This window comes from Styela clava, chromosome 1 (assembly GCF_964204865.1).
Source record: "Styela clava chromosome 1, kaStyClav1.hap1.2, whole genome shotgun sequence".
NCBI classification, from domain to species: domain Eukaryota; kingdom Metazoa; phylum Chordata; class Ascidiacea; order Stolidobranchia; family Styelidae; genus Styela; species Styela clava.
Window position 1 is genome coordinate 31,491,152 of NC_135250.1, and position 27,900 is coordinate 31,519,051.

Genomic DNA, 27,900 nt, shown 5'->3' on the forward strand with positions numbered 1-27,900 from the left:
AGTCAATAAGACCATGGTCTTTCGTGCAATTACCAGTCCATGTCAGATATGGGATTAGTCTGTTATTTGCTTTGGATACAAGAAATTTTCATCCACAACTCTCATTTGCTCCTCATTCCAATATTTTGTTTCATTTTTCATTTAAAACCTCTTTTTCGATTTCTTGAATGCAATTTTTGCCATCTCTTCGTATTTTCTACTAAGATTTAAATTATTTATTTAATGAAGCTGAAACGATAAAATTATTTAGATATTCAAATGTTTTTTTTTATTGTTCAGCCACTGGATGGCGATCATGTGTACAACAGTTGGAGCTCTTGTATTGAGTCTCGCTTTCAACGTTTATTTATTATTACTAAAATCTGGCTGTACTGGAGGCTACGATCACCATGACAATCACAAGAAAGCAAAAAATGTTCCATTGGATAGCATCCCTCTCGATCAAGAAGAAGATACTGAGGCGGATGCAAATTTTATACCACTACAAGGCATCTCTCTCAGTAATCATCAAACTACTGAAGCAGATGCCAATAAAATTGCATTAAAAGGCATCCGTTCCAGTCCTAAGCGCAAAACTAAGCCTTTTTCAATGGGAAATAACAGAATTAAAACCAAGAGGAAATCGAAAATGCCTTCATTAAAAAATTTAGTTCAAACTTTCAAGAACAAGCAGTCGCATTCGAAAGAAGGTTACACGCCCTTGAATAATCCCAATAACGATGAAAGTAACTTGGAATTTGAAGAGACTTCTTTATTATAATAGTGGGTGTCGTAAAAAAAATTTCTGTGCAATAGAGGTGCTAGAGCAGGGGTGGGCAACATACGGCCCGCGGGCTGGTCCCGGAATCTTGAGCGGCCCGTTGACTGCATCTAACCACACTCTGTTATGTGGTCCGACGCATCATTCATGAAAGTTGCCAATCGCCCTACTCACACCGCACTGTCAGTGCGAGCTGGTGAAATAAACAGTTGCCTTAGTGAACAAACAATTGCGTTAGCACACTTGTTAAACAAACAATATAAGGTCAAAGCACAGAGCGTTGTAAACATTCCCCACTACTGGTATCAGTTTTTCTAAATATAAATAGATTTTAGAAATTAGATTTCATATTAAGTTTTATTAATCATGGAATATCCCAAGAAACATAAAGTTAATAGAGCGTCGAGCATTTAACAAAGATTGGATACCGAAGTATTTTTTGTGATAATTCGGCCCAGCGAAGACTTCATTTTCCCACATCAGGCCCGCTGGCCAGAGAAGTTGCCCATCCCTGTGCTAGAGGATGCAATGTGGGTGAGACTAGACTAGAGTGGGACACCTGTCATCATTTATCTCAGACAACGGTGCACAACCTGCCGCCGTTTTGAAAATAATGCGGCCGTCCACATAAAAAATCCTATAAACAAAAAAAGCTCAAAATATAGGATTTGGCGGCTACGCTTTGCAAAGTTTTATAGAATAAATTTATTAAAATGTTTGGCATTTTATTATACTTTTGGGGACAAAAAAATGGGGGCGACCGCCCCTGCCCCCTCCCCGACTTTCGATTTTTTTCAAAATTGTTCAACCATTATGCAACTTGCTGCAATATAGCTCAAGAATAGGTCAACCGAAAAGAAAAATCCGTTTGAAATGCGAATATTATACTTCCAAGTTGTCCTACATACTTCATAATTGGGCAGACTGCACCTCGCATGGGTTAAATACGCGGTTATGACGTCATAAAAAGAAAAAAAATTGCGAGCCTTCGGCGCGCTCGTCAGCCCTCTGGAGACCGTATTAAATACAAATAAATGCGATGTTTGCGCCATTAGCAAAAAGGTTGTGCACCCCTGATCTAAGATATGAAGGGAACCAAAGCTGGTTATTGAGCAGCTCCAGAAGTATGTGTACCAATATGAAGGTAACTAGTTTTGTTTGTTTACTTTACATCGAGATGTGTAAAGGGACCGAGACCTATGTACATGGAGTATATTCTATTGACTAACACAGACAGTCCTCGATTCTTAATAGAACTAAAATAAGGTAAACTGGAATAAAATATTGGCTTAACCCTAACCTGGTACACATACTACGGGAGTACCCAAGGTTCTGATATCAAATTGAAAGAATTTCTGATGCTATCGTCTATTTCAGTGATTCCTTAGAGCTGTGCATGTAACAAAATCATCAGATATCTGGCAGAATCCTCTATGAGTAACCATACACAAATCAAATTGAAATTTTATTGAAAATTCTGGCTGCTAGATATGCTTTAATGAACAATTGTATACTTGTCTCAGATTTGGCAGAATTTTGTATAAGCTGCCATACACGATTTGAATTGAAATTTACATTGAAATTTCTGGCTGCTAGGTATGCTTCCATGATCATAAAATGTTATAGGTCGCTAAACTTCTTCATTATTATGCAATTGTTTGTTTATTTATTATATTTCATCATTGCAATATTGCATTCTCATTAACTAATATAGTGCATTGGTTTTCAACTTTCTTGGTGGATCCCAAATAAAACATTTTCGGGTTTCAATAAACCCCAGTGCAATTGTTTATTTGTCTTGTGCAAAAAAACATTTGATTGATAAAAAGGAAATTGTATAAACTATAAATGCTTACAAAAGCAAACCTACCGGTAATACTGGCAAAAAAATGATCAATTATATGTTGCCAGTTTATTAATGATTGCAAATCTAATGGGTATATATATATAGTAATAATATAGACCAGTTGTTCCAAATCGTTTTTGAGTGTGACCTTGTTGCCGATCAGTCGGTCACGAGCTATTTTGAAGATTTTAGTAGGTCGTGATAGAAAACAGGTTGGCCACCCCTGCTCTATCCCATTAGTTTACGAATCTTTTTGGGGCGCGAATCCCTAAGAAACATTCCAGAGAATTAGGAACCCCCTTTTGCAATGCTTGCTTGTAAGACTAAAAAGAATTGTATAAACTATAGATATATATAAATGCAAACGTAATACTGATAAAAAAAAGCGTCATAGGTTGTGGAACCTCGGTTAAAGAAGCATACTTCCAATCTGGGCATGACTTTGGTCCGAGGAGGGGGGAACACTGTTGATTCTAGAAAATTTCACTCCAGTCTTGAAAACCAACCTGTTTAATAAAAAAACTCTCCAGATTGAGAAAAGTTTAGAATTGGAAAAACTGAATTTTGATAAAAAACAATAAATTACAAGGAAATAATTGCTTTTTAAGCTGGTTTTTGGTTTTCTAGGCTCGAAGGAAAGAATTTCAATAAAGAATTTAAAATATTTTACGATTGAAAATATGAGTTTTTAAAAAACCTTTTATTCTCTTTGAATGAAGCCTTCACTATGTAAGCCTTTTCTGTCTGTCGATAATGCTTAGCTTGAATATTGTCTCCCCCCCAAAGAGTCTAGCAGAGTAATATGTGGAATAACTATCCTAGCTGTACGAGGAGTCCCAGAATCTCACTAAAATAATCGTCTAAGCCGGCTGACATGGGTAGCTTGTTTAAATTTTACGTAATTAGGATGGTGGTTCAAAATTTATCCAGAGGGAGACGACATGGACGGCTTACCGGACGAGGGGCCGTGGTTCGCCATATGATTTAGCCGTCTTATCGGCCTTCCTATCCCCCGCGATAAATATGTAAATCCTATCCTTTTCCATCTGAAAACGCTAATCATATAGCAAGACAACCAACATGATAAACTCCATACAAGGCAAGTTTTCCAACTCTAGGTTTATTGCAATAAAAGTTTACCAAAAACTACTATATGGAATCTTATATACATTGAATAAACATGGTGTGCACACTTTCCGAATAAAAATGCATTATCAACTAAAAAACATTAAAACAATGATAATCCATCCCACACAGCTTGAATAATTGAATGAAAAGAAAAAAATAACATATCCGCAGTGCTAGATTAGCCATTAGGCAAAATAAGCACGTGCTTACGGAACCAAGGGAAATGGGACACCACAGATATTTCCGTAAACAATTTTTCAATTGTGCTATGGCGCTCAATGAAACGAAGACCTCAATATTTGCCCAGTTAAAATGATGTTCTCAAGTCTCATCTTAAACCTCTATCCATGTTTGTAAGTATGAGAACTGTTGTAAATTATTCGTGACTTGCTCTCACTTAGTAATGATTATATTGAATTGAAACTTAAACATTCAAATAACATATAACACCAGTTTCATTGTTATAATATTTTATACATAGGGCACCAAAATCGGAAGTGCTTAGGGTATTTAAAAGGCATGATCCGGGCCTGTATATCCGACATGGACTGATAACCGAACAAGAGGCCGTGGTTCACCATATGATTAAGCCGTCTTATCGGCTTTCCTCTACCCCGTAATAAATATGAAAATACTATTTCATACTGAAGTCAGGCAATTCCAAAATTAATAGAATAACTTATAAAATAATTCAATATCAGAAATAGGGCAGAAAAAACTTTACTCCAATAAATGAAAATCCAAAATATACATAATATTGCATAATAACTAAAATATACAAAAATAATCATACTTTTAAAGTTTATGTAATGGGGTAATATTATATGTAAAGAAGAGTACAAGGACGCCAGAAATGACCTAATTAAAGTATGAGTATCCTAATAATACAGATATGAAAATTAAGCCAAGAATCAGCCCACTTTGATGATTATTTATTATTAATCTTCATTGTTTGTGCAGGGTTCACAAGTTTGAATCCGGCGAGGTACAACCATGTGTGAGAGAATCACTAGACTCCTTGTTGTCGCAGGATGTGGGATGTCACCTCTGGTTGGTTTAGACGTTCTTATCCAAGCCCATGTATCTGAAACTGTCATCCCCATACAAAGTGTGGAATAGTAACTGAATGGACTTTGAGGTTCATCATATCATTGAGCCACCTCAACAACTTCTCTCGCATATGCGTTAAATAGAGAAAGTATCATTATGCTCGACGGTATGGCTTATTGTCCTAAGCCAGTGCTTCCCCACCTTTCATGGCTCGTGGCCCCCTTCCGGAGGCTTTCAGCACTCGTGGCCCTCTGTATGTCTTTATAGTAGTATTAATAGCATTACTTTTATTGGCAGATTCCGAATCCCATTAGCTTCATTTCATTGACATTTCATGGTCAACAAAGTGAAAACATGAAACTGGGAAAAACGATGAGTTTTCTAATTGTAAAAGGAAAATCAGTTTAGCGCCTAACATTCTGGCCCCCTTCTAACTACTCTGTGGCCCCCTCAAGGGGCCACGCCCCCCCCCCCCCCCCCCACCAGTTGGTAACCGCTGTCTCAAGTGTTACTTGACATTGCACATTTAATTACCCTGCTCGTTCGCAAATTCGAATCACTCGTTAGGTAATTATATGCGAGAGTATTGCTGGATTCCTTACTGTCATCTCTGGTTACTTCATATAATAAATTAAACCACCTCATCAGCTTTCCCTCTCATATTATAAAAAACCTTAAAAACTTAAATCAGCCTTGCTATCAAATGATTTGAATTGTTCCCACTGATTTCAAGCCTGATTGTCACATTCACTGTCTGTGAACTGAACTCCGGTATCAGCAATCAATGCTTTGAATCTTTCCAACTGATCATTGCTGAAGTAGCAATGTTGCATCCTCAATGTTTCAACCTGACATTGATGAACAATTTCACTGATTGTAGATAATCCTTCACCTCCAAATTTGCTGGCATCGTTCCAACTCAGATCCAAGAATTCAATCTGCAAAACAAGTTGATTTTGTATTTGGAGGTTTGTCATCGTTACTGAATAAGTCAATGCTGAAACTTTGAATAAATGGGGTAAAGTTCTTATTACACAAAATAGACAGATTTTTTTGTTCTCCCGAAGTATGTGCGCCAAGATGGCGCACCTGATAACCCTAACACATACCATGTTGAGGTTGTGAGCCATCTTGGTGCACATACCTCGGGAGCACCGAATTTTTTTTATATATAGCTCAGAGCTTATAGTCAGTTGTAAGCCTTTCTTGGCTTCACAGCCCTGATGAATGAGAGGATTTGGAGTTCACATAATCGCAGGCCGATTGCCATTTCGTTCGTCGTTTAAGTATATATCTGGAACCATTGAATGATTGATTATTCCATACCTAATCAGGACTGGTAACTGATGAGGGCCCAGGATCATGTGATTGCGCAATCTCATAGACTGTGAATGAATATGAGAATGTAATGTATCCCAAGTAACAACATAGATTGAATTTTATGAATATGTCAATATGTTTCAAATTCTGGTTATTTCAGCATCAATTAAAACCATTGGGAGGATTATCAGTAATTGGTTTATGTTTTCGCAAAGCTGTAAGTATAAAATAAAGTCAAGGCCAAGTACAAGCGGCTATTGATATCTAACGATTCGTAAGAAACCACTATTATTTGGAAGGTCTAGAATATTTCCAGTTCGGCATGGTCTACTCAATTTAATACCGGATGTGAGGTGATGGGCATGGGATTGGAACCTGGGATGTGTCACATGCATTGCCATCACAGTTAATTCTAATGTTTTAACCGCTATGCCATTGCTCCAATGCCCCTACTTCAGCAAGAATAATTAGGTATAGTTTAAATGTAAATTTGGCTTTACTGTAAGCAGAAATCAGAAAAACTAGTTATTTGGGTATGAATTACATTGAATGTAATCAGAAACAATGTTTAATATCATTTTGTTTGAGAAATATTCTTGGCCATGTGATGGCGAGTCTACAGAACTTGGATTCGGTGGAAAATGACAGTCAGTAATTCGTTAAATAATTATATTTGTTTTCATTACTGTTATAAACATTTATGAAGTCTTCCACCTACATCAATGTTGGGCAATCTATGATGAAGTATCTGCTTATGCAAACCTTGTTCAGAGAGATTTGAAAGACATTTCATGAAACACTGGTTAAGGACTCAATGACAAGTTTTGTAATATAAAATTAGTTAGTTTTTCTTCATGGTTGATTCCGACCACATGTTGTGGATTCCAGACTTATTATTTATATTAGGAGTTACTTCAAGATGAATCTACTAAAATAATCACTCTTTGCCCAACTAGGTTAACCAAGCCTTCAACACAGAGCTCCTATGTTCTGTAAAATCAAAAGATTTCGAACCATTGCTCCAATGCCCCTACTTGAGCAAGAATAATTGGATTTAGACTGAATTAGATTTGGCTTTGCTGTAAGCATGCAAAATGAACCAGAACTATCGTGTTGCCAAATAATCATGCGACACAGCTTGAATTCAATTTGCCTTTTTTGTATTTAGATAGAAATTCAAGTTTGCTTGGTACGTTGCTAATACAAATCTGGGTACCACAATTAAAATGTGATGGTTTTGCTGTAGAACAGGTTAATTTGGATCAGCCGAAATACACCAGAATAGTCAATAATATCAAACTATTCTTCTTACAGCAAATTATAGAAAAATAATCAGATATTGATTGCCATACCCGTAGTAGTGCTAAGCTTATTTTGATCAGATTCTCAATTATGGCCAAAAAGGTTTTATGTTCAGTAAATTTTGAAAGTAATTGCTAATAAGTCCGTTTGCTAATTCTATGGCTATCTGCGGGTCAATCCACAAAATGTGGTCAAAGTCAACCACGAAGAGAACCTAACTAATTTTTGACATGAAATAACAGTAAATTTGGCCGATTTTTCTTCACGCTGTGATCATACAGTTTGAGTGAGGAAAATGCAGAATTTGTTTGTTTATAATAATATATCGAGTATGGATCAATGATAAATCCTGACATCCACAATAGTACTGTTTGGTCCATGCTTGACTATATATATTACTCTCTCAGCCCGACTAAAATGCATTTTTAGTTTCTTTTCCAATAAGACAAAACCAAATGATTTGCTTCCTACCTTTGTATTGCGAGTGTTTCCCCTAAATGCTTTTATTCCTTCTGCTTTCATATTGCAATACCGAGCCTCCAATGCCTTCACCTGGCATTGTGTAACAACTAATCCAACTTCACCCCAACCAGCAGTGCCAAGATCCTTGTTTCCACTGACATCTAGTTTATCCAACTAAAATGAATAAGACCAGAAATTTAGCTGACTGAAAACTTGAATCAAACAATTATGTAACAGGTATCCAGCAATTCCATTAATAATTGTACTAAGAAACCCGGCAATCTGGATTTTCCTGGATTTGTGCATTACTTTCTATATGGCAGAGATAGCATTACACTGACTTGAACCAAATATATGACGTCTGGCGGGACCCCGAGATAGAATGCATTGGTTTTGCTGCAGAACAGATTAATTAAGATCAGCTGGGATACACCACAGAATTCGAAAATATTAAATTATTCTGCTTGTAAAATGTTTAAAAAATCAGCTTTTGTTACATCAGTGGTGGTTCGTAGTGCTAGGATAATAAGAAATTTCATCAGATTCTTAATTAAAGCAAAATAGATTTATGTTTAGTAAACTCCTACGTTGAAATAGCATGGAATGACAGTAAATTTGCTTTTTTTTCTTCACAGTATGTTTTTGTGAGAAAAACTTGTAATCTGTATGTTCATACAAGGTCAAGTGGAGACTGTATTGTTTGGTCCAAGCTTGACTATATATAAAACTCTCTTAATCCACCAGATACTTGGTTTGAGAATTATTCTCGGTCATGTGATGGTGAGTCAACAGAACTTGGATTTGATGAAAATCAAGAGTCAGTTATTCGTTAAATATATTTGTTTTCAATACTGTTATAAACATTCTGAAAGTCTTGAAAGGACAAAAGACATGGCAAAAAAGGTTTCAGGTTCAGCAAATTTTAAAAGTATCGTATATTCTCGCATAAAAGCCATTTTAAAACTACAAAATAAAGTTGCTAAATTAAGGAGTCGGCTGATACGTGCATAACTCTGATCGCACTAAAAATTTCGCTTATACACGCATAGGTCTGATCTCACTAAAGGCCCAATCCACAGATGTCGAATATCGCTTCTTTCGAATATCGTTTTTAGTGTAAAAAGAATATCAAATACCACGCACACATCCTAGCGCCGCTATCCACGTGGTAGCACAACACCTACCGTAATACCCGTGCAGAGGTATAATTGTGGCGGAATTTAGCTTGACGATGTGGATGAACTAAATGACACTGGCGCCGACGATAAACAATCAGAACTTATAGTAAAAATTAGACGGCCAAAAAGTATGTGTGCTGGTAATAAGTGTTACAATTTGTTAGGGTTGGATTATAGGCTAATTTTTATAATTTCACCTTTTTATGGCCGTTTTTGAAGGTCGGCTTATATGCAAAGGTATACGAAGACTTTACCCCGAGTTGCAACTTTAGCAATTGCAAGAAATAAATCAAATGTGATTCCAGAGTTATTTCGAACATTGAGAGTGTGAATCTGTGTGATTTTGATAATGTTAGACAAAAGAAAATTGGATATGCTGACGAAAATGCACTTGAACATCGTAAAATAACTTATATTTATGTAATATGTTTTGAAGAAGAATTAGGTCAGATTATTGAATGTGTCCCAGCGTCTGAGTTGTGATGCAAGCTTAGCAGCATCTTTCTTAACTTCATGATATTACAATTAGTTACTTGAGCTATGATTAATGAAGCTGTACATATAATACCGCATCTTGCAGCTATGTACTGACGATTGTAGTTTTGTTTATGAAAAGTTCCATTGCAGTTCAACTTTACTTGTCATTATGCTCAAGTAAAACCATTCCAAAAGTTACTGACGTAAACAAGCGCAGCTTTAAAGTAATTCCTAGCTATATAATTTTACTGAAAAATTATTGACTTCATATTAGATTTTTAATATTGTGGCTATAGAAGCGCTAATTGCAATTTGATATTTGATCATATTCTCAGGTGACGGGATTTTACTAAATTTATATTTTATTTTTATGAAGAACTTGTATCACTTGACAAAATAGATGGGAATGACCACTGAGGAGATCATACTCATGTTTACATTTGCATCAATATATCTTAGTATGCTGAACAAACTTTCATGTTTTTCACAAATTTAAAAAGACTTGAGAAAAGTCGGTAAATAATAGTTTACAGACAAACACCCCATGAAAAAAAATTAAATTACAGTCTGAAATTCAAACCTTTCCACAAGTTTTCCATTTGCCCAGTTCCATCAGCTGCTGTGTAGTTAGATGTAACACTTCACATGGATCTGTCAGAAGATTCTTGACTTCACTCTGAGTTGCAACTTTTGTGATTGCAAGAAAAAGATCGTAAGTGATCTTGGAGTTGTTTCGAACATCAAGAGTGTGAATCTGTGTGATTTAGACAATGTTAAACGAGTAAAAATAAAAGAAATGAAGAGAAATTTCATCTGATTCCTAATTAAGGCAAAATAGGTTTATGTTTATTAAACTCCTACATTAAGATAGCAGGAAATGACAGTAAATTTGCTTTTTTCTTCACAGTATGTTTTGCCAGGAAAACTTGTAATCTGTTTGTTCATCCAATGTGGAGTGGAGAATGTATTGTTTGGCTTAAGCTTGACTATATATACAACCTTCTTAATCCAACTTAAATGCATTTTAGTTTCTTCCCCAATAAAAAAAAAACCAAATGATTTGCTCCCTACCTTTGCATTGCGAGTGTTTTCCTTAAATGCTTCCATTTCTTCTAGTGTCAGATTGCAATACTCAGCCTTGAATTCCTTCACCTGACATTGTGCAACAACTAATCCAACTTCACCAAATCCAGCAGTGCCAAGGTACTTGTTGCCATGGACATCTAGATAATCCAACTGAAATGAATAAGATCAGAGATTTGAAAATAAAACTGGAAACTTGGATCAAACAATTATGTATCCGGTATCAAGCATTTCCAATAATAATTCTAACAAGAAATACAGCAATGTATTTACCAGAATTTGTGCATTTCTTTTTATTAGGGAGTGATGGCATTACAATGAATTAGACCAAAGACATGACGTCTGGTGGGATCCTGAGATAGAATGCATTGATTTTGTTGCAGAACAGATTAATTAAGATCATCTGGGATACTTGAGAGAATTGAAGAATTTAAAAAAAAAATAATTGTAATAGTGCTATGAATTTTTTTTTCGTCAAATTCTCAATTATGGCAAAATAGGTTTTAGGTTTAGTAAGTGAATTTCCCTATTTTTCTTCGCAGTGGGATCATACAGTTTGAGTGAGGAAAATTCAGAATGTGTTTGTTTATAATAGATCGAGTATGGGCATTGATAAATACTGACATTCGAAATGATACTGTTTGGTCCATACTTGAGTCTATATATTACTCTCTCAATCAAACTTAAATGCATTTTAGTTTCTTCCCCAATAAGACAAAACCAAATGATTTGCTCCCTACGTTTGCATTGCGAGTGTTTTCCTTAAATGCTTTCATTCCTTCTGCTGTCAGATTGCAATACCGAGCCACCAATGCCTTCACCTGACGTTGTGAAACAACTAATCCAACTCCTCCCCAACCAGCAGTTCCAAGATCCTTGTTGTTACTGACATCTAGTTCATCCAACTGAAATTAAGATCAGAGATTCCGGACTAAAACTGACTGAAAACTTAGATCAAACAATAATGTAACTAGTATCAAGCATTTCCATAAACTTTGTGCATTTCTTTTCATATGTCAAAGAGAGCTTTACAGTGACTTAAACCAAAAGACGTGACGTCGGGTGTGATCCTGAGATAGAATGCATTAGTTTTGCTGCAGAACAGATTAATTTAGATCAGTTGGGATACACAAGAGAATTCGAGAATAACGAACTTTTCTTCTTGAAGTCGATGTTGGTTCGTAGCAGTGCTATGAAGTTAGTTTCCATTAGATTATGATTTTTGGAAAAAACGTTTTTTGTAAGTAAATGCCAATATTCAGATACAATGAAATACTAGTAAATTTGCACTATTTTTTGCAGTTTGAGCATACAGTTTGAATGAGAAAAATACAGAAGGTGTTTGTTTATAAAAGAACGAGTATGGGCCGTTGATAACATCTAACATTGAGGATGATACTGTTTGGTCCATAGTTGACTATGTATCTTACTCTCTCAATCCATCTTGGATGCACTTTTATTTTTCTCTCCAATAAGACAAAACCAAATGATTTGCTTCCTACCTTTGCATTGCGAGAGTTTTCCTTGAATGCTTTCACTTCTTCTGCTGTCAGATTGCAATACCAAGCCACCAATGTCTTTACCTGACATTGTGTAACAACTAATCCAACTTCACTAAAGCCAGCAGTTCCAAGATCCTCGTTGTGACTAACATTTAGATAATCTAACTGAAACGAATAAGATCAGAGATTTGGAACTAAAACTGACTGAAAATTGGTTCAATCAATTATCTAACTGGTATCAAGCATTTCTTTTAATAATATTACCAAGAAAACCTGAATTTGTGCATTCCTTTTTATATGGCAGAGATAGCATTACAGTGACATAAACCAAGGACATGACGTCCGGTGGTATCCTGAGATAGAATGCATTGGTTTTGCTGCAGAGCACGTTAAATAAGATCAGCTGGGATACACAATAGAATTCAAGAATATCAAACAAATTTACTTGCAGAAAATGACGAAAAAAAATTAGGCTTTTGCTACATCGATGGTTGTTCATAGCAGTGCTATAAGGTTGGTTTCCTTCAGATTATGATTTTGGCAAAAATGTTTAGTAAATTCAAATATTCGGATAAATTGGAATATAGTAAATTTGTCCTATTTTTTGCAGTGTGATCATACAGTCTGAGTGTGAAAAACTCAGAATGTGTTTGTTAATATAAAATATCGAGTATGCGACAATGATAAATTCTGAAAATCACAATGGTACTGTTTGGTCCATACTTGACTATATATATTACTCCCTCAATCCAACTTAAATGCATTTTTAGTTTCTCCCCAATAAGACAAAACTAAATGATTTGCTTCCTACCTTTGCATTGCAAGTGTTTTCCTTGAATGCTTTCATTCCTTCTGCTGTCAGATTGCAATCCCAAGCCACCAATGTGTTCACCTGACATTGTGTAACAACTATTCCAACTTCACCCCAACCAGCAGGTCCAAGATCCGTGCTTCCACTGACGTCTAGTTTATCCAACTGAAATAAATGTGATAAGAAAACCAATCATGATATCATCTGAAAATTATGTGACCAGAATTCATTGGAATTTAGAGACGAAAGGCCTCAGTGAAGCTTGCTGTTTTTTTTCATATTTATTCACTTTCCCAAAATCTCGAGTCAAGATCTATTTCCACCACGAAATAATTCAATTATAATGTAGATAATAATAAGTTTTACAATATTAGCAATAATCGAATTTCACAAAGTTTTGAAAGATGCCACCAATTATATCAGGATACCTAAACTATTAACCAGGCAAAATTATTTATAATTTGAAGTAATCTTCCCTTTTCCAAAGGCGATTAAAAAATTCCTAAATATAACTTTATCCGAAAAACTTATATCAAAACTAACCCTGGGCAAACAAAATTAAGACAAAAGAGACAAAGGGACAACTCTGGATGATCTTCGAAAGCCAAGAAACTCTGTATCCACATGTATGTATAATGATATATAATAGAACAAAGACAAACACCTCATGAAGATTCAATGATACAAATTTAAATTCTAAAATTCCAAACCTTTCCACAAGTTTTCCATTTGCTCAATTCCATCAGCTGCTCTGTAGTTAGATGTAACGCTTCACATAAATCTGTCAGAAGATGCTTGACTTCACTTCTAGTTGCAAATTTAGCTATTGCAAGAAATAGATCGAAAGTGATCTTTGAGTTGTTTCGAACATCGAGAGTGTGAATCTGTGTGATTTAGATAGTGTTTGACAAAAGAAAATTGCATATGCTGAGACAAAGTACTTGAACATCGTAAAATAAATTATATTTATGTAATAATTTTTGAAGAAGAATGAGGTTGGAATATTGAGGTCTTCCCAACGTATGAGTTGTGAACCAAACTTAGCAGCATCTATCTTAAGTGCATGATATTACAATTAGTTACTTGAGCTCTGATTAATGAAGCTGTATATATAATATTGCAGCTTGCTGCTATGTACTGACGATTGTAGCTATGTTTATGAAAAGTTGCATTACTATTCAACTTTACTTGCCATTATGCTCAAGTAAAGCCATTCCACAATTTTCAAAATTCACGAATGTAAACAAACACAGCTATAAAGTAATTCCTGGCTATATCAATTTCACTGAAAAATTATTGCCTTCATATTAAGTAAATAATTTTATTTAACTTCACTGACAAATTATTTCTTTCATATTAGGTTTTTTAATTTTGCGGATAGTGATGTGCTACTTGAATTTGATATTAGATCATATTCATAGAGCACGAGATTTTACTAAATTCATATTTTATTTTAGATAGATCAGAGATCAATATCAATTTTCGAACAGTACAATGTGAAACCAAGAGAACGGAAACTACAAACTTTTCAATGAGTGGGAGATAAAAACTTTTTTAAAACATTTAAAATTAACAAAAATCTCATAAATGCATAGGATTTTAAAATTTACCCCCCAAGTAGAACCAGATGATCAATTTGTTTGAATTTTTAAGAGAAATAGCGTTAAAATGTTTACTCACCGATACTTGGTTACATATCTCAGTTTAATACCCAATACAACTCCAATGTTAAATCAATATACTGGGTCTTGTGTAAAGTGAAAAGGCATCATATTAAAAAGTATTGAACTAATATCTGTTATTTATGCTTTTATAAGAAATTTTAATGATCATTGTAAATAAATGTTGCATTTAGACTGAAAAAACAAAAATTGAAAAATGTATAGCTTTTTCTAACAGGCATGATTTTTTGAGGCTGACCAACCTTTAATCCCGAATTCCTCCCCAGTGCATCAATTTTCTCTTTGGTGAGTTCGCACATTTGAAGTTTGAGCTCCATTTCATTTCCATCAATACTTGCCAAAGCAGAACCAAGACTTTTGAAAGCTTCTTCATTCATTTGATTGTCACTGATATCTATCTTAGATACCTGAATAGATGAAACAGCGGAATTAGCATACAATTAGAAGAGGTCGTACTAAGTCATAAACATAAATTTCACCATAAAACAAGATTTGTTTTATTTAATTATAAATAAATTACTTCATTGAATGGTTTGCTTATACTAGGGGTGGGCATGTTATTGATAACATAACTACAAAAAAAAATTGATGCATTTATATTTGCATATATAAGAATGGGTTGGTTATATTCTCATTTTGCTGCAATATTAGAAAAGACTGCAGAACTCTTGCCTTCACTCCAGACCCTTTCAAATTCAACTCCAAGCATTTCATCAACTCGGCATTGAGGTCACATTTAACAAGACGAAACTGCTCAAGGTGACCACAACGTCGCATAACCGATGACATTGCGTACATTCCCGCAGCATTGAATGACTCATTTTCGAAGTTGATTTCTCGCACATGGGATTGAATGAGTTCGGCATGATTGGCCTCATACAAGGCACCGAACAACTCTAACTTTTGATAGGATCTCGTACATTGACTCATTTTATTCTTGAGGCTTTCTCTAAGTAATGCTTTCTTCGCTTCTCGATCTTTCACTGTTGAAAAATCCATAAATTTAATTAACATTTAATTGTATATTATTGTAGTTCAACTTGGGAACACACTTACCAGTTGTAAGATCTTTCAGAAATTCAGTTTTGATATCTTGATTGAAAATAATTCCACACAGGAGACGCAGAACAACTGACCAGTGATCGTCGTGAATCTCTTCAGTGATAAATGATTGGAAAGTGGCAAGATCCATGTTGGCGATGTAAAGACTGGCTAGAATTTCTTGAAGGATTTGGTGACTGAAGAACATCAAATTGTCGCCTTCCATGAGATGTTGGCTTAGCATGTTATTTCCAGGCACTTTTATGATAAGATCGCGGACGTCGTCTGAATGAAGGCCTACCTTTTTGAGATCATCGATAGTAAAAATGACTCGCTTTTCTTTTGTGCCTTCGAATGACATTTTCATTAATTTACGAATATTTTGCTTTATGTTTCCTCTTTCCTGAGCATGATCGGATCGCATAAAAATATGGAGTAATTGTATCATCACATCTGTCATGGTATCGGGTGGATTTGCAGGGTTGAACTTGTGAACTATCGCATTAAGAAGCAAGAATAATGGTACGCTCGAGAACTGGATGAGTGATGGTGATTGAACTGTCAACCTATTCCAGGATTCTTCACCTGACTCACCTAAAACTGAAATGAATAACTTTTTAATGTCCTCAGGATCTAGACCAGCGAGAGCGGTTATGAATGGCGGCCGTAATTCCAAAGGCAAGGAGGCAATTTTGTGTTCACGTGATGAAATAACAATTTTGGCTCTGGGGAAAAGATTTCTTGTTAAAATATTGTACATAATTGTAGCGGTACTTGACTTGTCAAAGTAATTCATCTTGTTATGGTTTCCATGAAGATCCCACATAGCTTGATCTAAACCATCAAAGAAGAAAATACACTCGTAATCATGCTCAATAACCCATTCATATCCTTCTTCTACCTCTAGATTTTTGAACCCAGGTGCAATCTTTCCAAAAAGCAAATCGCAAGGGCTCAGTGCTTCTTCTGGTCTTGTAGCATTGGAAACCGGCATATCTTTAAAACCGAAATGATGAACGAATCTAAATTGACGTTTGTTCTTGCGCAACAATTTACTAAATGTTCCTTTTGCTTTCCTAGCTTTCTTCACCAATTCATTTGCAACAACAACGCTTCTAGTCAATCGTTTCATAATTGTCGTTTTGCCACTTCCAGCCTGACCAGTAATTGCAATGTAATTACAGCTTTCATCACTAAGCTGTTCGCTAAGTTTGTTCATAGTGATCAACTGACCAATTTCTTCAGATCCCTCTGTTACAGCAAATCCCTTTTCTTTTTTGTACTCTGCTGCCATTTGGCCTCTATAGAAGTTTGGAACTTTCTTTAATTTAGGATGGACCTCGAAATCAGGCTCATTGAGATCTTGCTCTCTGTAGCTTTCTGTAACTTTGACTTCAGTTTCTTTCCATGTCCTCATGTTGAAATAATCAATGAACTTTTTTACACGCGGACCTGAATATTTGTTATTTTTCATTTCTCATTATTCATGGTAGCAAGAGAGTTTGTCTGGATACATCTTAGGATAGGATAGGATTTGCATATTTATCCCGGGGGAAAGGAAAGCCGATAAAACGGCTTAATGATATGGCGAACCACGGCCTCTCGTCCGGTTACCATTCCATGTCGGGTATGGGATTAGTTAGTTATTTGTTTTTCGGAAGCATGTGATGGTGGAGGAAGCCGTAACCGACCAGCGGTTACGTGAACCACCCTACGGCGTGAAGAGTCCAGTAATCCGCTCGCACATAACCATCCCTGCATGGGATTCGAACCTCAGAGGTGCTGTGGCGAGCGTAGTCCTAACGCTTAGCACGGTGAGTCATATCGCCGGCACCGATAAGTTGTAGACATCTTGTAGATAAGTGTCGATAAGTACTCGATTGAGTAGCTACATTTTACATGTTGTGGTAGGGCATCCAATTGTATGTCATATTGTGAATTTTTGTTTCAATTAATTGTCTTAATGAAATTTGTCTTAACAATCTAATGAAGTGCGTTTGCCAAAATAGGTATCACTCTCTTATCACCAGTTATGAGTGTAGTTACAACAAGGTTCGTAGCAACAGACCACTATTGCAAAACTTGGTCATTTTAAAGGTGAGTAACTTGGAAATATATGTAGATTATTATATCAATGTGATTATCTAGGAATTCCCATATATAAATGTGAATAAAATACAACACAACGAATATTTACCTTTATGTATTTTGCGAGAGACTTTCTCGAGAACTCCTAAAGAAAAAATGGCAATAATATATTTCCAATCTTACTATAAGTTGATAAGAGAAATTGATTATAAAACTTCAATCTTCCATATTTTAATTAACATAGATCAAGAGACTGATTTAAATAATTTATTTATAATGATTTGTAATCATATATGTATCATTTCAAATCTTTGCTGAATTGCATTTTAGAAAAGGGGTGTCTCAAAAATGCCGTGTCCCACGCGTCCTATGTGTTTCATGTGCCCCATGTGTCTCTCGTGCGCCATGTGTCCCACTTGTTTCCTGTGTCCCACTTGTGACTTCTTGGAAGCCTTTGCGTCTTATAGCCTGATGAACCCTATAACCCGGTGTGTCATATGGTCCTCAAAATACGGTATGTTCATTTCAGGGAATCATTTTTTTATTTCAACTGATCATTTTATGACCCTGTCATGTGCTTAGAAACATCGACGTTGCATAAAAGGAACAAAATGACATATATATCTGTGGCACTGGAAGCGTAAGTCAGCTGAATTTTATTTATGACATACCTGATGATGTGCGATCACCTTTATATACAGGGTCATGAGCTGTATTTGCTTGAGCACCAGATTCAGTCGGCCTTTGCTGTGCGGGTGATGAGAGACTTGAAGTTGGTTGGTCTAAATACAATGGGTGAAGGTGTAATGCAAACTACAATCAATTTATGATTCATCAGGTCTATTATATAAGTACTGTTTAGTGATTAAGTCAGTGAATAGTTATTTTTTCAACAAACTGGAAATACACTTGATGCGAACTAAAAATAGGAAGAAACATGAAATTTGCATTTCACAGTGAAGGGAGACGTGAAAAACTAATGCTGGTTATCGAGCAGCGACACCCATAACCAATGTCTGACTTTGATACAGGTGGAATAGAAAAAAGTCAAACAATATTTAAATAAAAAATTTTATGTCAAAAAACCTAATCCATTACAAAAAGGGAGACTCTGGTCACCAGCGAGAACCGTTAAAGTAACCATGGGTAACAGCCTAGCAGCGGCACAGAAGTCTGAATACAGTCTGCGTAAAAGAACATTGTTTAGATTGCTTCTGGGGAGCGTGTGCTGGAAGAAGTCAAATCGGACATAAAACTCCACCAAGGCAACGCTCAGACAGTGTACGACATTTTGGACCGATCATTCTCGGTCATCTGAGATTGGCACCTTATGGAAATTTTGCACAGGATTCCGCTATTGTTGTTTAAAATCTGTCAAAGTCCATGCCATAGGAAAAAAATGACTCCCTAACCAATCCCATACCAGTCATGGATTGGTAACCAGAATAGAGATTGTGGTGTACCTTTAAATGATATTAATTTTTATTTCACGTCTTGTTTCGCCCTTCCTTGAAAATATAGTCTAGTCTAGTGGTTCTCAGCCTTTTTTCTCTAGTGGCCCAATTTTGTTGCACAAAATATTCTCTGGCCCAATAACTGTCTCATGCAAAGAAAAAACTAATAGAAAAATAACAAATTTGTTTTCGCAAAGATAGACCCTTCTACTTTAATAATTGAACTGATAATTACCACTCAGCAGCAGAAACAGCATCAATATTCGTTTCTATTACAATCAAAGTTCATCTAATTCATCAATACCGCTAGCTATTTTCAATAGGTTTGTGGCCCACCTGAAAATGCCGCTGTGGCCCAAAGTAAGCCATGGCCCACTGGTTGAGAACCAGAGGACTAGACACAAAGCTTAGGTTACGGTAACTAACAAGTGTGGCGAGTAATCTTCAAAAATCAATTAAATAGGCATGAAAAAGTCCAAAATTGGACATTGGAACATTAACTAAATTATGATTATTTCTGTTCAATCAAGTTAATTACAAACCAAATGTTTGTAATTAAATAACAAGATTTGCTCAAGCCAACTCAAATTCAGAATCTTTGGTTTGGGCTTCAGATCTTCTATTTAACGCACCAACATCGATATACCAATTCAGTGTGTATCAAACCAACTCAGGGAGCCAGTTATAAAGCAGAGATGCAGAAGAGAAAACAGAATAATGAAGTCAATTAGGATCATATCTTTCCCATATCTTTGATGGGATAATTTCCCGAAAGCCTAAAAAACACCTAAAAAGATGCGTCATGCACAGCCTATCACTCAGAGACATTCTTTCACTTGCTCAGTGTATAGGCAAACCTGGCAAGCTGGGGCCAGCTCTAAAGCAGGTTCTGTAAACATGAATTGTCTGTTTTAAATGTCATTGAATGCAAAATAAATCAAATATGCAATACAGATAATAGTGTGTCTTGCATGGATAAAAGCAAACTTACATTATGAATGACACTATCTAAACATCCGCATAAAAAATCTATCGATAAGGTAAACTCAAATTACGAGCAATTTTAATCATAAATAACTTGTTTTTATATCAATAATCAATTTTTGAATAGTTTTTTCTATCAAAGCCACCAATGTGCCCCAGGACAATATTTAGAACATAGAAATTATTTATGGGATCAATATTTCCAAGTTTCCTTACCATGGGATTGGATGATGTTGACAACAACAATCAGCTTGAAGTTTTGCTTCCTTAGGGTAGGATATTCATTCAAATATAATAATAAAACCACTCAAACTAATTTTAACATTTTCAATTTTTATTTGCTTTTTAGGTATTCATCATAGAGCGTTCATTACTTCAGAAAACATAGTATGGATAAGTAGTAAAATTTAAGTATTGCTTGCATTTTTTATCAACCCACAGAATGACAACGAGATTAACCCAAGAAATGAGGTGCAAAATTGCTGTTTAGCAAGAAGCATGTAAATCAGTAAGGCAGTGTCAGCGCCTCTTTAACAGAATTTGGAATTAATTCGGCTCTTACACGACGAACAATTTATGCAATTCATCGCAAAATAATGAAAACTGGATCTGTAGTTGATCCATACTATGTTTTCTGAAGAAATGAACGCTCTATGATGAGTACCAAGCAAAATCAAAATTAAAATGTGTATACTTACTTTTGAGACACTCTGTATATGTGGGACTGGAAGTGTAAGTCACCTGAATTTTATTTATGACATACCTGATGGAGAGGGCAATGAATCTCCTTTATATGCAGGGTCAGGAGCTTTATTTGGTTGAGCACCTGCTTCAGTCGGCCTTTGCTGTGTGGGCGATGAGAGACTTGAACATGGTTGGTCTAAATTAAACGGGTGAAAATTTAATGCAAACTAGGTTGAATTTATGACTCGTTATTTATCAGGTCTATATCAGTATCGTTCAGTGCGCATGGGCTAACAATTAATTGGGTTTCGCTATTATTGAATAAAAATCTGTCAGGTCAATGCATTTGAAAAGGAATACCTGGCTAAGTAATCCCCTACCCGACATGCACTGGTAACCGTAGGAGAGGTCGTTGTAAACCATACGATTAAGCCTTCTTATTGACTTTCTTCTCTTCTATATTAAATAATACGATAACTATCCCCTACTCTCAACTTATGTTTAAGTCACAACAATCTAAAAGACACAATTAGTCAAAATTTTGGTGCACATTAATTGAATCTTGTTTCGCCCTGCCTATGCTATATATTATAAAATATTCATAGCCTTAACCATGTTATACTTTATAAATGGCCTAGTTTACGATAACTAAAACGTGTTACAAGTAGTCCTCGAAAATCTATCAAATAGATCTGCAAATGTCTGAAATTAGATTAAAAAAACAATTGATATTTAACAGAATCATGATTATTTTTGATAAGTTCGGTCAAACATAAATTTGTGTTTAAACAATGTATGTAATTGAATGGTTCCATTACATTTGAATCCACGGACATTTGAACCCGTAATTTGAACCCACGACAATTGCATCTGCATACTATTGCATCTAAGGAAATTTTTTTTTATAGATATTTGAATCCATACTAACCCTAACCCATGGATTTTAGCACCCTCATATAGATTGAACTCGCGGATATTTCGGTGCAAATGAATGGGTTCAAATGTACGGTCACCTAATTGAATAACCAGATTTGCTTTAAGCCTACTCAAATTCTGAGTCATTGGTTTGGGCTTGAGATCTCTTATTCGACACACCAACTTAGATTTATTGGTTCAGTGTGTAACAAAACATAAAGAGAAGTCGAGGTCAGCTAAAGCAAGGATGCAAAACAGAAAACAGAATAATAGAGTCAAGTAGGATCATATATTTCACAAACTTACTATGTGATATTTTCTTGAACGCTACGCAATAAAGTGCCTAGAAAGATGCCTACCACTCAGAGAAATTCATTTACAGTACTAGTCACAGATCGACTAGTTTAGTGTATAGGCATGGGGAGGCTGCAACTAGTTCTTAAGAAGAGAATAAAAAAATTGTTATTGATGAGAAGCTGGAAACGGAAGTGTGGAAATATCAGAGTGGATACAAGAGATCTTTTAAAAACCATTTTCCAATATTTCCAAGATTAATATTTCTCAAACATCATAAAGTGGTGCATATCGAAAGATGAGATGAGAGAAGAAGAAACTGTTATTTTAGCATTCTGTTCTCGATACCATTGACTTTAACTATGCAATGAAGATAAGAATTAGTTTTGCAAAGATAACAGCCAACTCACATTGGGTGTCACACTACCCTAAGCATCAGCTTGAAAAATATCTCAAAATTGTTCTCTATTTTAAACAAAATTATTAATCTAATTTACTCGCTTTTGAATCAGTTTTTGACTACTTTTCATTTGATTTAATTCTGACCCATATATGTAGAGTTTTACGAATTTTGGAATTTATGAGAATAAGTTTTCTTACCATGAGCTTGGAAAATGTATACATTTTTAACAACTTTATGCTTTACATACACTTCCTTGGGCTTGTTGATGAATGTTTCTGCAAAAGAAATTGTTACAATAAATAAAAAATATTAGACTTTAAAATATTGAAAGTTTTCTTGTCATAAAAGCACTGCTGTATTTGAATAGGTTCCATATTGAAAAAATTATTTGAAAAAGAATTATTGGACTCCTCATCAACGCAGCTGATTCACTTATTTGGCCTCCTCCATCATCTATATTCATGCACTTGAAAAGGTCAACCAGTCATCTATTGTCACATAATATTTTATTTTAGATTATTAGTCTTTTCCTGAAAAATTTCACTAACAATAATTTACAAGTGTTAGTTTAAAAACGTAATTTTCTTTGCAGTAATGATTAAAATATTTATAACATTCATCTGGAATCCAACCCACCATTTGTTACATTCTGCACGACCTTTTCAGCATGAACTTCATGAATCTTCTCAGCTCGAACTTTTTGAATGTTAGAGTCAGTTATGCTCGTCTCTGTAAATATATTATAATGTGTATATAAAATATAGCACCAACTGTATGGAGGACAATTTATAGTTCTTTAAGATCAAAATACCAAATCAGATACAGATATAAATGGCTTGCTGGAAGATAAAGAAAGCCTTAGATTATTAGTAAGTGAATGCGCTGAAACTATTGTTTAGTGGACACTCAACCACCATAACTGTTCCTTTAATAAATTTAGATGAAGCAATTCCATTCTGGAAACCTAGCCTTTCTTAATGTCCAACAATGAACAGAGACAGGTGTTGTCAACCAAAAAAAAATATATGAAACATGTCACAAAATTAAAGAACGTTTACGTTACAAACTGGTGGATGTATATATATAAATAAAGTCCTTGTACAATTTAATGACAGTTTTTAATTTTTGTTTGATAATTCTGTTTGTCTTAGGTTAAGTTACTTATCCTGGGCAAGTTAGATAAATTAAGGCCTCGCAATCAAACTTATGTGCTTATCCCGGGAAAGTTAGATAAGTAAAGCCTCCCCATCAAACTAATGTGCTTATTCCGGGCAAACTATATAAGTTAAAGCCTCACCATCAAAGGTATGTGCTTATTCTTGGCAAGTTAGAAAAGATAATGCTTCACCATCAAACTTATGTACTTATCCTGGGCAAGTTAGATAAGTTAAAGCCTTCCCATCAAACTTATGTGCTTATTCTTGGCAAGTTAGATAAGATAAGGCCGCACCATTAAAATTTCTGTGCTTATTCTGGGGAAGTTAGATAAGTAAAGGCCTCAACATCAAACTTAGGTGCTTATCCTGGACAAGTTAGATAAGTTAAGGCATCACCATCAAATTTATGTGCTTATCCTGGGCAAGTTAGGCAAGTTAAAGCCTCACCATCAAACTTATGTGCTTATCCTGGGCAAGTTAGACACTGGAACGTAGCATGTGTACCAGGTTAGGGTTAGGCCATAATTTTATATTCGATTTCGCTTATTTCAGTACTATTACGAGTTAGGGTACTTAAAACTTATACTAATCTTCCTTAAGATTAAAAGTGGGGCAATATTAAGACAGTTCCAAGAGTAATGTTAAGAGATTGTTTTCTTTACACACTTTGCTAAAATCAAGTGTAGGTTCATAGTCAATATTCATATAATATCAACTCTGGAAATTCTGATAAATCCGACCTACCATCAATGTTCGTAACATTCTGCACGACCTTGTCAGCATGAACCTCATGAATCTGCTCAGCTCGAACTTCTTGAATATGGGAGCCAGTTATGCTTGTCTCTGTACGAAAGAAATATTTTAAATATAAAAATAAGTTTTCAAATTGGGCATTGGAGCGTAAAAAAAAACTGTGCTATTTTCACATTGCACATTTGGTTAAATATTAAAATGAGATACATTATAATCTTTAGTCGACAAACTAAATTGAAGTGACAAATATAGATAGTTCTTCCATCTCACAATACTTTATTAGTGACAAAAGCAAATACGTGTTGGAAGCGAAATGAATTTAATTCAAGTTCTAGATTGAGTTTTTTGATAAGTAACTAGCTAGGAACAAGTTTTGGTCTATATGTAATGTTTGAATTTATTAAACTTCTTGAATCTGAGAGTCAGTTATGTTTGTCACTGTAAAAGAATATAGTTTGTATACAATCAATCAGATTTTTATGAAGTAGAAAATTGTGTCATCGACACATCCCCGTTTTTATCTAAATATCGAAATACTGTAAAGTAATCATCCATTACCCAACCCCCATACCTGTTTCATTAATTTAATTTAGATGAGGAAATAGCTGTCTGGAAACTTAGCTTTTCATAACACTCAGAAATGTACAGCAGGGGTTAAATCAACATGTACGAAACATTTGATACGCCTATCAAATTGCTCGCTGTAAGCAAGTCGGGCAAACAATTACATGTGCAAGGAATCCAATTCTAGAATAACCGCCGCATTAAATCTGGTAACTCTGATAACTCAGTGAATTAATCTATGTTTACTGTTATTTACAAATTTATTGACCGTTTTTTTTTCATTATATTTCATCCCCCTTACTGCAAGTTTTATACACGTATAATAGGATACCGTACTGGTATTGTTTGCAATATATTCTTCGCTGTAACTAGGGCTGGCATTTTCGAATACCTTGTGATATCAGAATCGAATCGAATATTTTTTTCGAATCGAATCGAATTTCGAACACTTGGAAATATGTAATTGTAAGCGACTTTTTTTTTATTGTAATTGGTTCTCTCAACAAATGGATTACTGAAGGCATAAAATACGTCACTCAGGTAGATTGTGTTGCAATTGTACTTGTGCTTATCTTGGGAAATTTAGATAAGGTATAGCCCACAAATTAAAGTGCTCATCCTGGGAAATTTAGATCAGTTAAAGGCTCACCATCAAACGTATGTGCTTATCCTGGGCAAGATAGATAAGACAAAGCCCCACCATCAAAGTTATGTGATTATTCTGGGTAAGTTAGGTAATTTAAGGCCTCACAATCAGACTTGTGTGCGTGCTTATCCTGGGCAAGAAAGCGTCACCATCAAACTTATGTGCCTATCCTGGGAAATTCAGATAAGGTAAAGCCTCATCATCAAACTGATGTGCTTATACTGGGAAATTTATATAGGGGTAAAGCCTCACCATCAAACTAAAGTGCTTATCCTGGGCATAAAAAATAAGTTAAGTGCTCCCCATCAAAAGTATGTGCTTATCCTGGGCAGGTTAGATGGGATAAGGCTTCACCATCAAAATTATGTACTTATCCTGGGCAAATTAGGTAAGTTAAAGCCTTCCCATCGAATATATGTGCTTATTCATGGCAAGTTAGATAAGATAAGGCCGCACCATTAAAATTTATGTGCTTATTGTGGGAAAGTTAGATATTTAAAAGCCTCAACATCAAACTTAGGTGCTTATCCTGGATAAGTTAGATAAGTTAAGGCATCACCATCAAACTTATGTGCTTATCCTGGGCAAGTTAGGTAAGTTAAAGCTTTCCCATCAAACTTATGTGCTTATTCTGGAAAAGTTAGATAAGTAAAGCCTTCCCATCAAACTTATGTGCTTATTCCGGGCAAATTATATAAGTTAAAGCCTCACTATCAAACTTATTTGCTCATTCTGGGCAGGTTAGATAAGATAAGGCCGCACCATCAAACTTATGTGCTTATTCTTGGCAAGTTAGATAAAATAAGGATGCACCATTAAAATTTATGTGCTTATTCTGGGGAAGTTAGATAAGTAAAGGCCTCAACATCAAACTTAGGTGCTTATCCTAGACAAGTTAGATAAGTTAAGGCATCACCATCAAACTTATGTGCTTATCCTGGGCAAGTTAGGTAAGTTAAAGCCTTCCCATCAAAATTATGTGCTTATTCTTGGCAAGTTAGATAAGATAAGGCCGCACCACCAAACTTATGTGCTTATTCTTGGCAAGTTACATAAGTAAAGGCCGCACCATCAAACTTAGGTGAGTATCCTGGGAAAGTTAGATAAATTAAAGCCTCGCCATCGAACTTAGGTTCGTTTCCTGGGAAACGTAGGTAAGTTAAAGACTCACCATCAAACTTATGTGCTTATCCTGGGCAAGTTAGACACTGGAACGTAGCATGTGTACCAGGTTAGGGTTAGGCCATAATTTTAAATTCGATTTTGCTTATTTCAGTACTATTACGAGTTAGGGTACTTAAAACTTATACTAATCTTCCTTAGGATTAAAAGTGGGGCAATATCAAGACAGTTCCAAGAGTAATGTTAAGAGATTGTTTTCTTTACACACTTTGCTAAAATCAAGTGTAGCTTCATAGTCAATATTTAGATTATTTAAACTCTGGAAATTCTGATAAATCCGACCTACCATCAATGTTCGTAACATTCTGCACGACCTTGTCAGCATGAACTTCATGAATCTGTTCAGCTCGAACTTCTTGAATATGGGAGTCAGTTATGCTTGTCTCTGTCCAAAAGAAATATTCTATTTATAAAAATAGGTTTTCAAATTGGGCGTTGGAGCGTAAAAAAAACTGTGCTATTCTCACATTGCACATTTGGTTAAATATTAAAATGAGATACATTATAATCTTTAGTCGACAAACTAAATTGAAGTGACAAATATAGATAGTTCTTCCATCTCACAATACTTTATTAGTGACAAAAGCAAATACGTGTTGGAAGCGAAATGAATTTAATTCAAGTTCTAGATTGAGTTTTTTGATAAGTAACTAGCTAGAAACAAGTTTTGGTTTATATGTAATGTTTGAATTTATTAAACTTCTTGAATCTGAGAGTCAGGTATGTTTGTCTCTGTAAAAGAATATAGTTTGTATACAATCAATCAGATTTTTATGAAGTAGAAAATTGTGTCATCGACGCATCCCCGTTTTTATCTAAATATCGAAATACCGTAAAGTAATCCTCCATTACCCAACCCCCAAACCTGTTCCATTAATTTAATTTAGATGAGGAAATAGCTGTCTGGAAACTTAGCTTTTCATAACACTCAGAAATGTACAGAAGGGGTTAAATCAACATGTACGAAACATTTGATACGCCTATCAAATTGCTCGCTGTAAGCAAGTCGGGCAAACAATTACATGAGCAAGGAATCCAATTCTAGAATAACCGCCGCATTAAATCTGGTGACTCTGAATGACTCAGTGAATTAATCTATGTTTACTGTTATTTACAAATTTATTGACCGTTTTT

General features: G+C 35.2%; 2 protein-coding genes across 5 annotated transcripts in view; one reads left to right on the top strand and one right to left on the bottom strand.

The window, feature by feature from the left end:
- LOC120335200 (N-acetylglucosamine-1-phosphodiester alpha-N-acetylglucosaminidase-like) overlaps positions 1 to 27,900 on the top strand; it is a 220,740-nt gene that overhangs the window by 15,407 nt on the left and 177,433 nt on the right. The window contains exon 13 of one of the 4 annotated variants that reach the window (XR_013476623.1): positions 280 to 1,024. Coding sequence is in view for 2 of the 4 variants with exons in the window: in XM_039402687.2 (XP_039258621.2) it covers positions 280 to 760 (481 nt within the window). In the remaining 2 variants the exon portion in view is untranslated. Of the gene's footprint in view, positions 1 to 279; positions 2,454 to 27,900 lie in introns of those variants that run through there. The other 3 variants (XM_039402687.2, XM_078113520.1, XM_078113518.1) reach the window with 3 other exon arrangements.
- The window catches only part of LOC120335070 (uncharacterized), a 69,307-nt gene continuing 46,675 nt past the window's right edge, over positions 5,269 to 27,900 (bottom strand). The window contains exons 7-22 of the mRNA XM_078116437.1: positions 23,101 to 23,193; positions 22,662 to 22,739; positions 20,932 to 21,048; positions 18,402 to 18,512; positions 17,840 to 17,875; positions 15,658 to 17,094; positions 15,274 to 15,584; positions 14,844 to 15,008; positions 13,630 to 13,803; positions 12,920 to 13,084; positions 12,109 to 12,273; positions 11,347 to 11,511; positions 10,595 to 10,759; positions 10,104 to 10,277; positions 7,878 to 8,042; positions 5,269 to 5,722 (exon numbers count right to left, since the gene is read on the bottom strand). Coding sequence (XP_077972563.1) covers positions 5,513 to 5,722; positions 7,878 to 8,042; positions 10,104 to 10,277; positions 10,595 to 10,759; positions 11,347 to 11,511; positions 12,109 to 12,273; positions 12,920 to 13,084; positions 13,630 to 13,803; positions 14,844 to 15,008; positions 15,274 to 15,584; positions 15,658 to 17,094; positions 17,840 to 17,875; positions 18,402 to 18,512; positions 20,932 to 21,048; positions 22,662 to 22,739; positions 23,101 to 23,193 — 3,731 coding nt within the window. The 3' untranslated portion in view covers positions 5,269 to 5,512. The remainder of the gene's footprint in view (positions 5,723 to 7,877; positions 8,043 to 10,103; positions 10,278 to 10,594; positions 10,760 to 11,346; positions 11,512 to 12,108; positions 12,274 to 12,919; positions 13,085 to 13,629; positions 13,804 to 14,843; positions 15,009 to 15,273; positions 15,585 to 15,657; positions 17,095 to 17,839; positions 17,876 to 18,401; positions 18,513 to 20,931; positions 21,049 to 22,661; positions 22,740 to 23,100; positions 23,194 to 27,900) is intronic.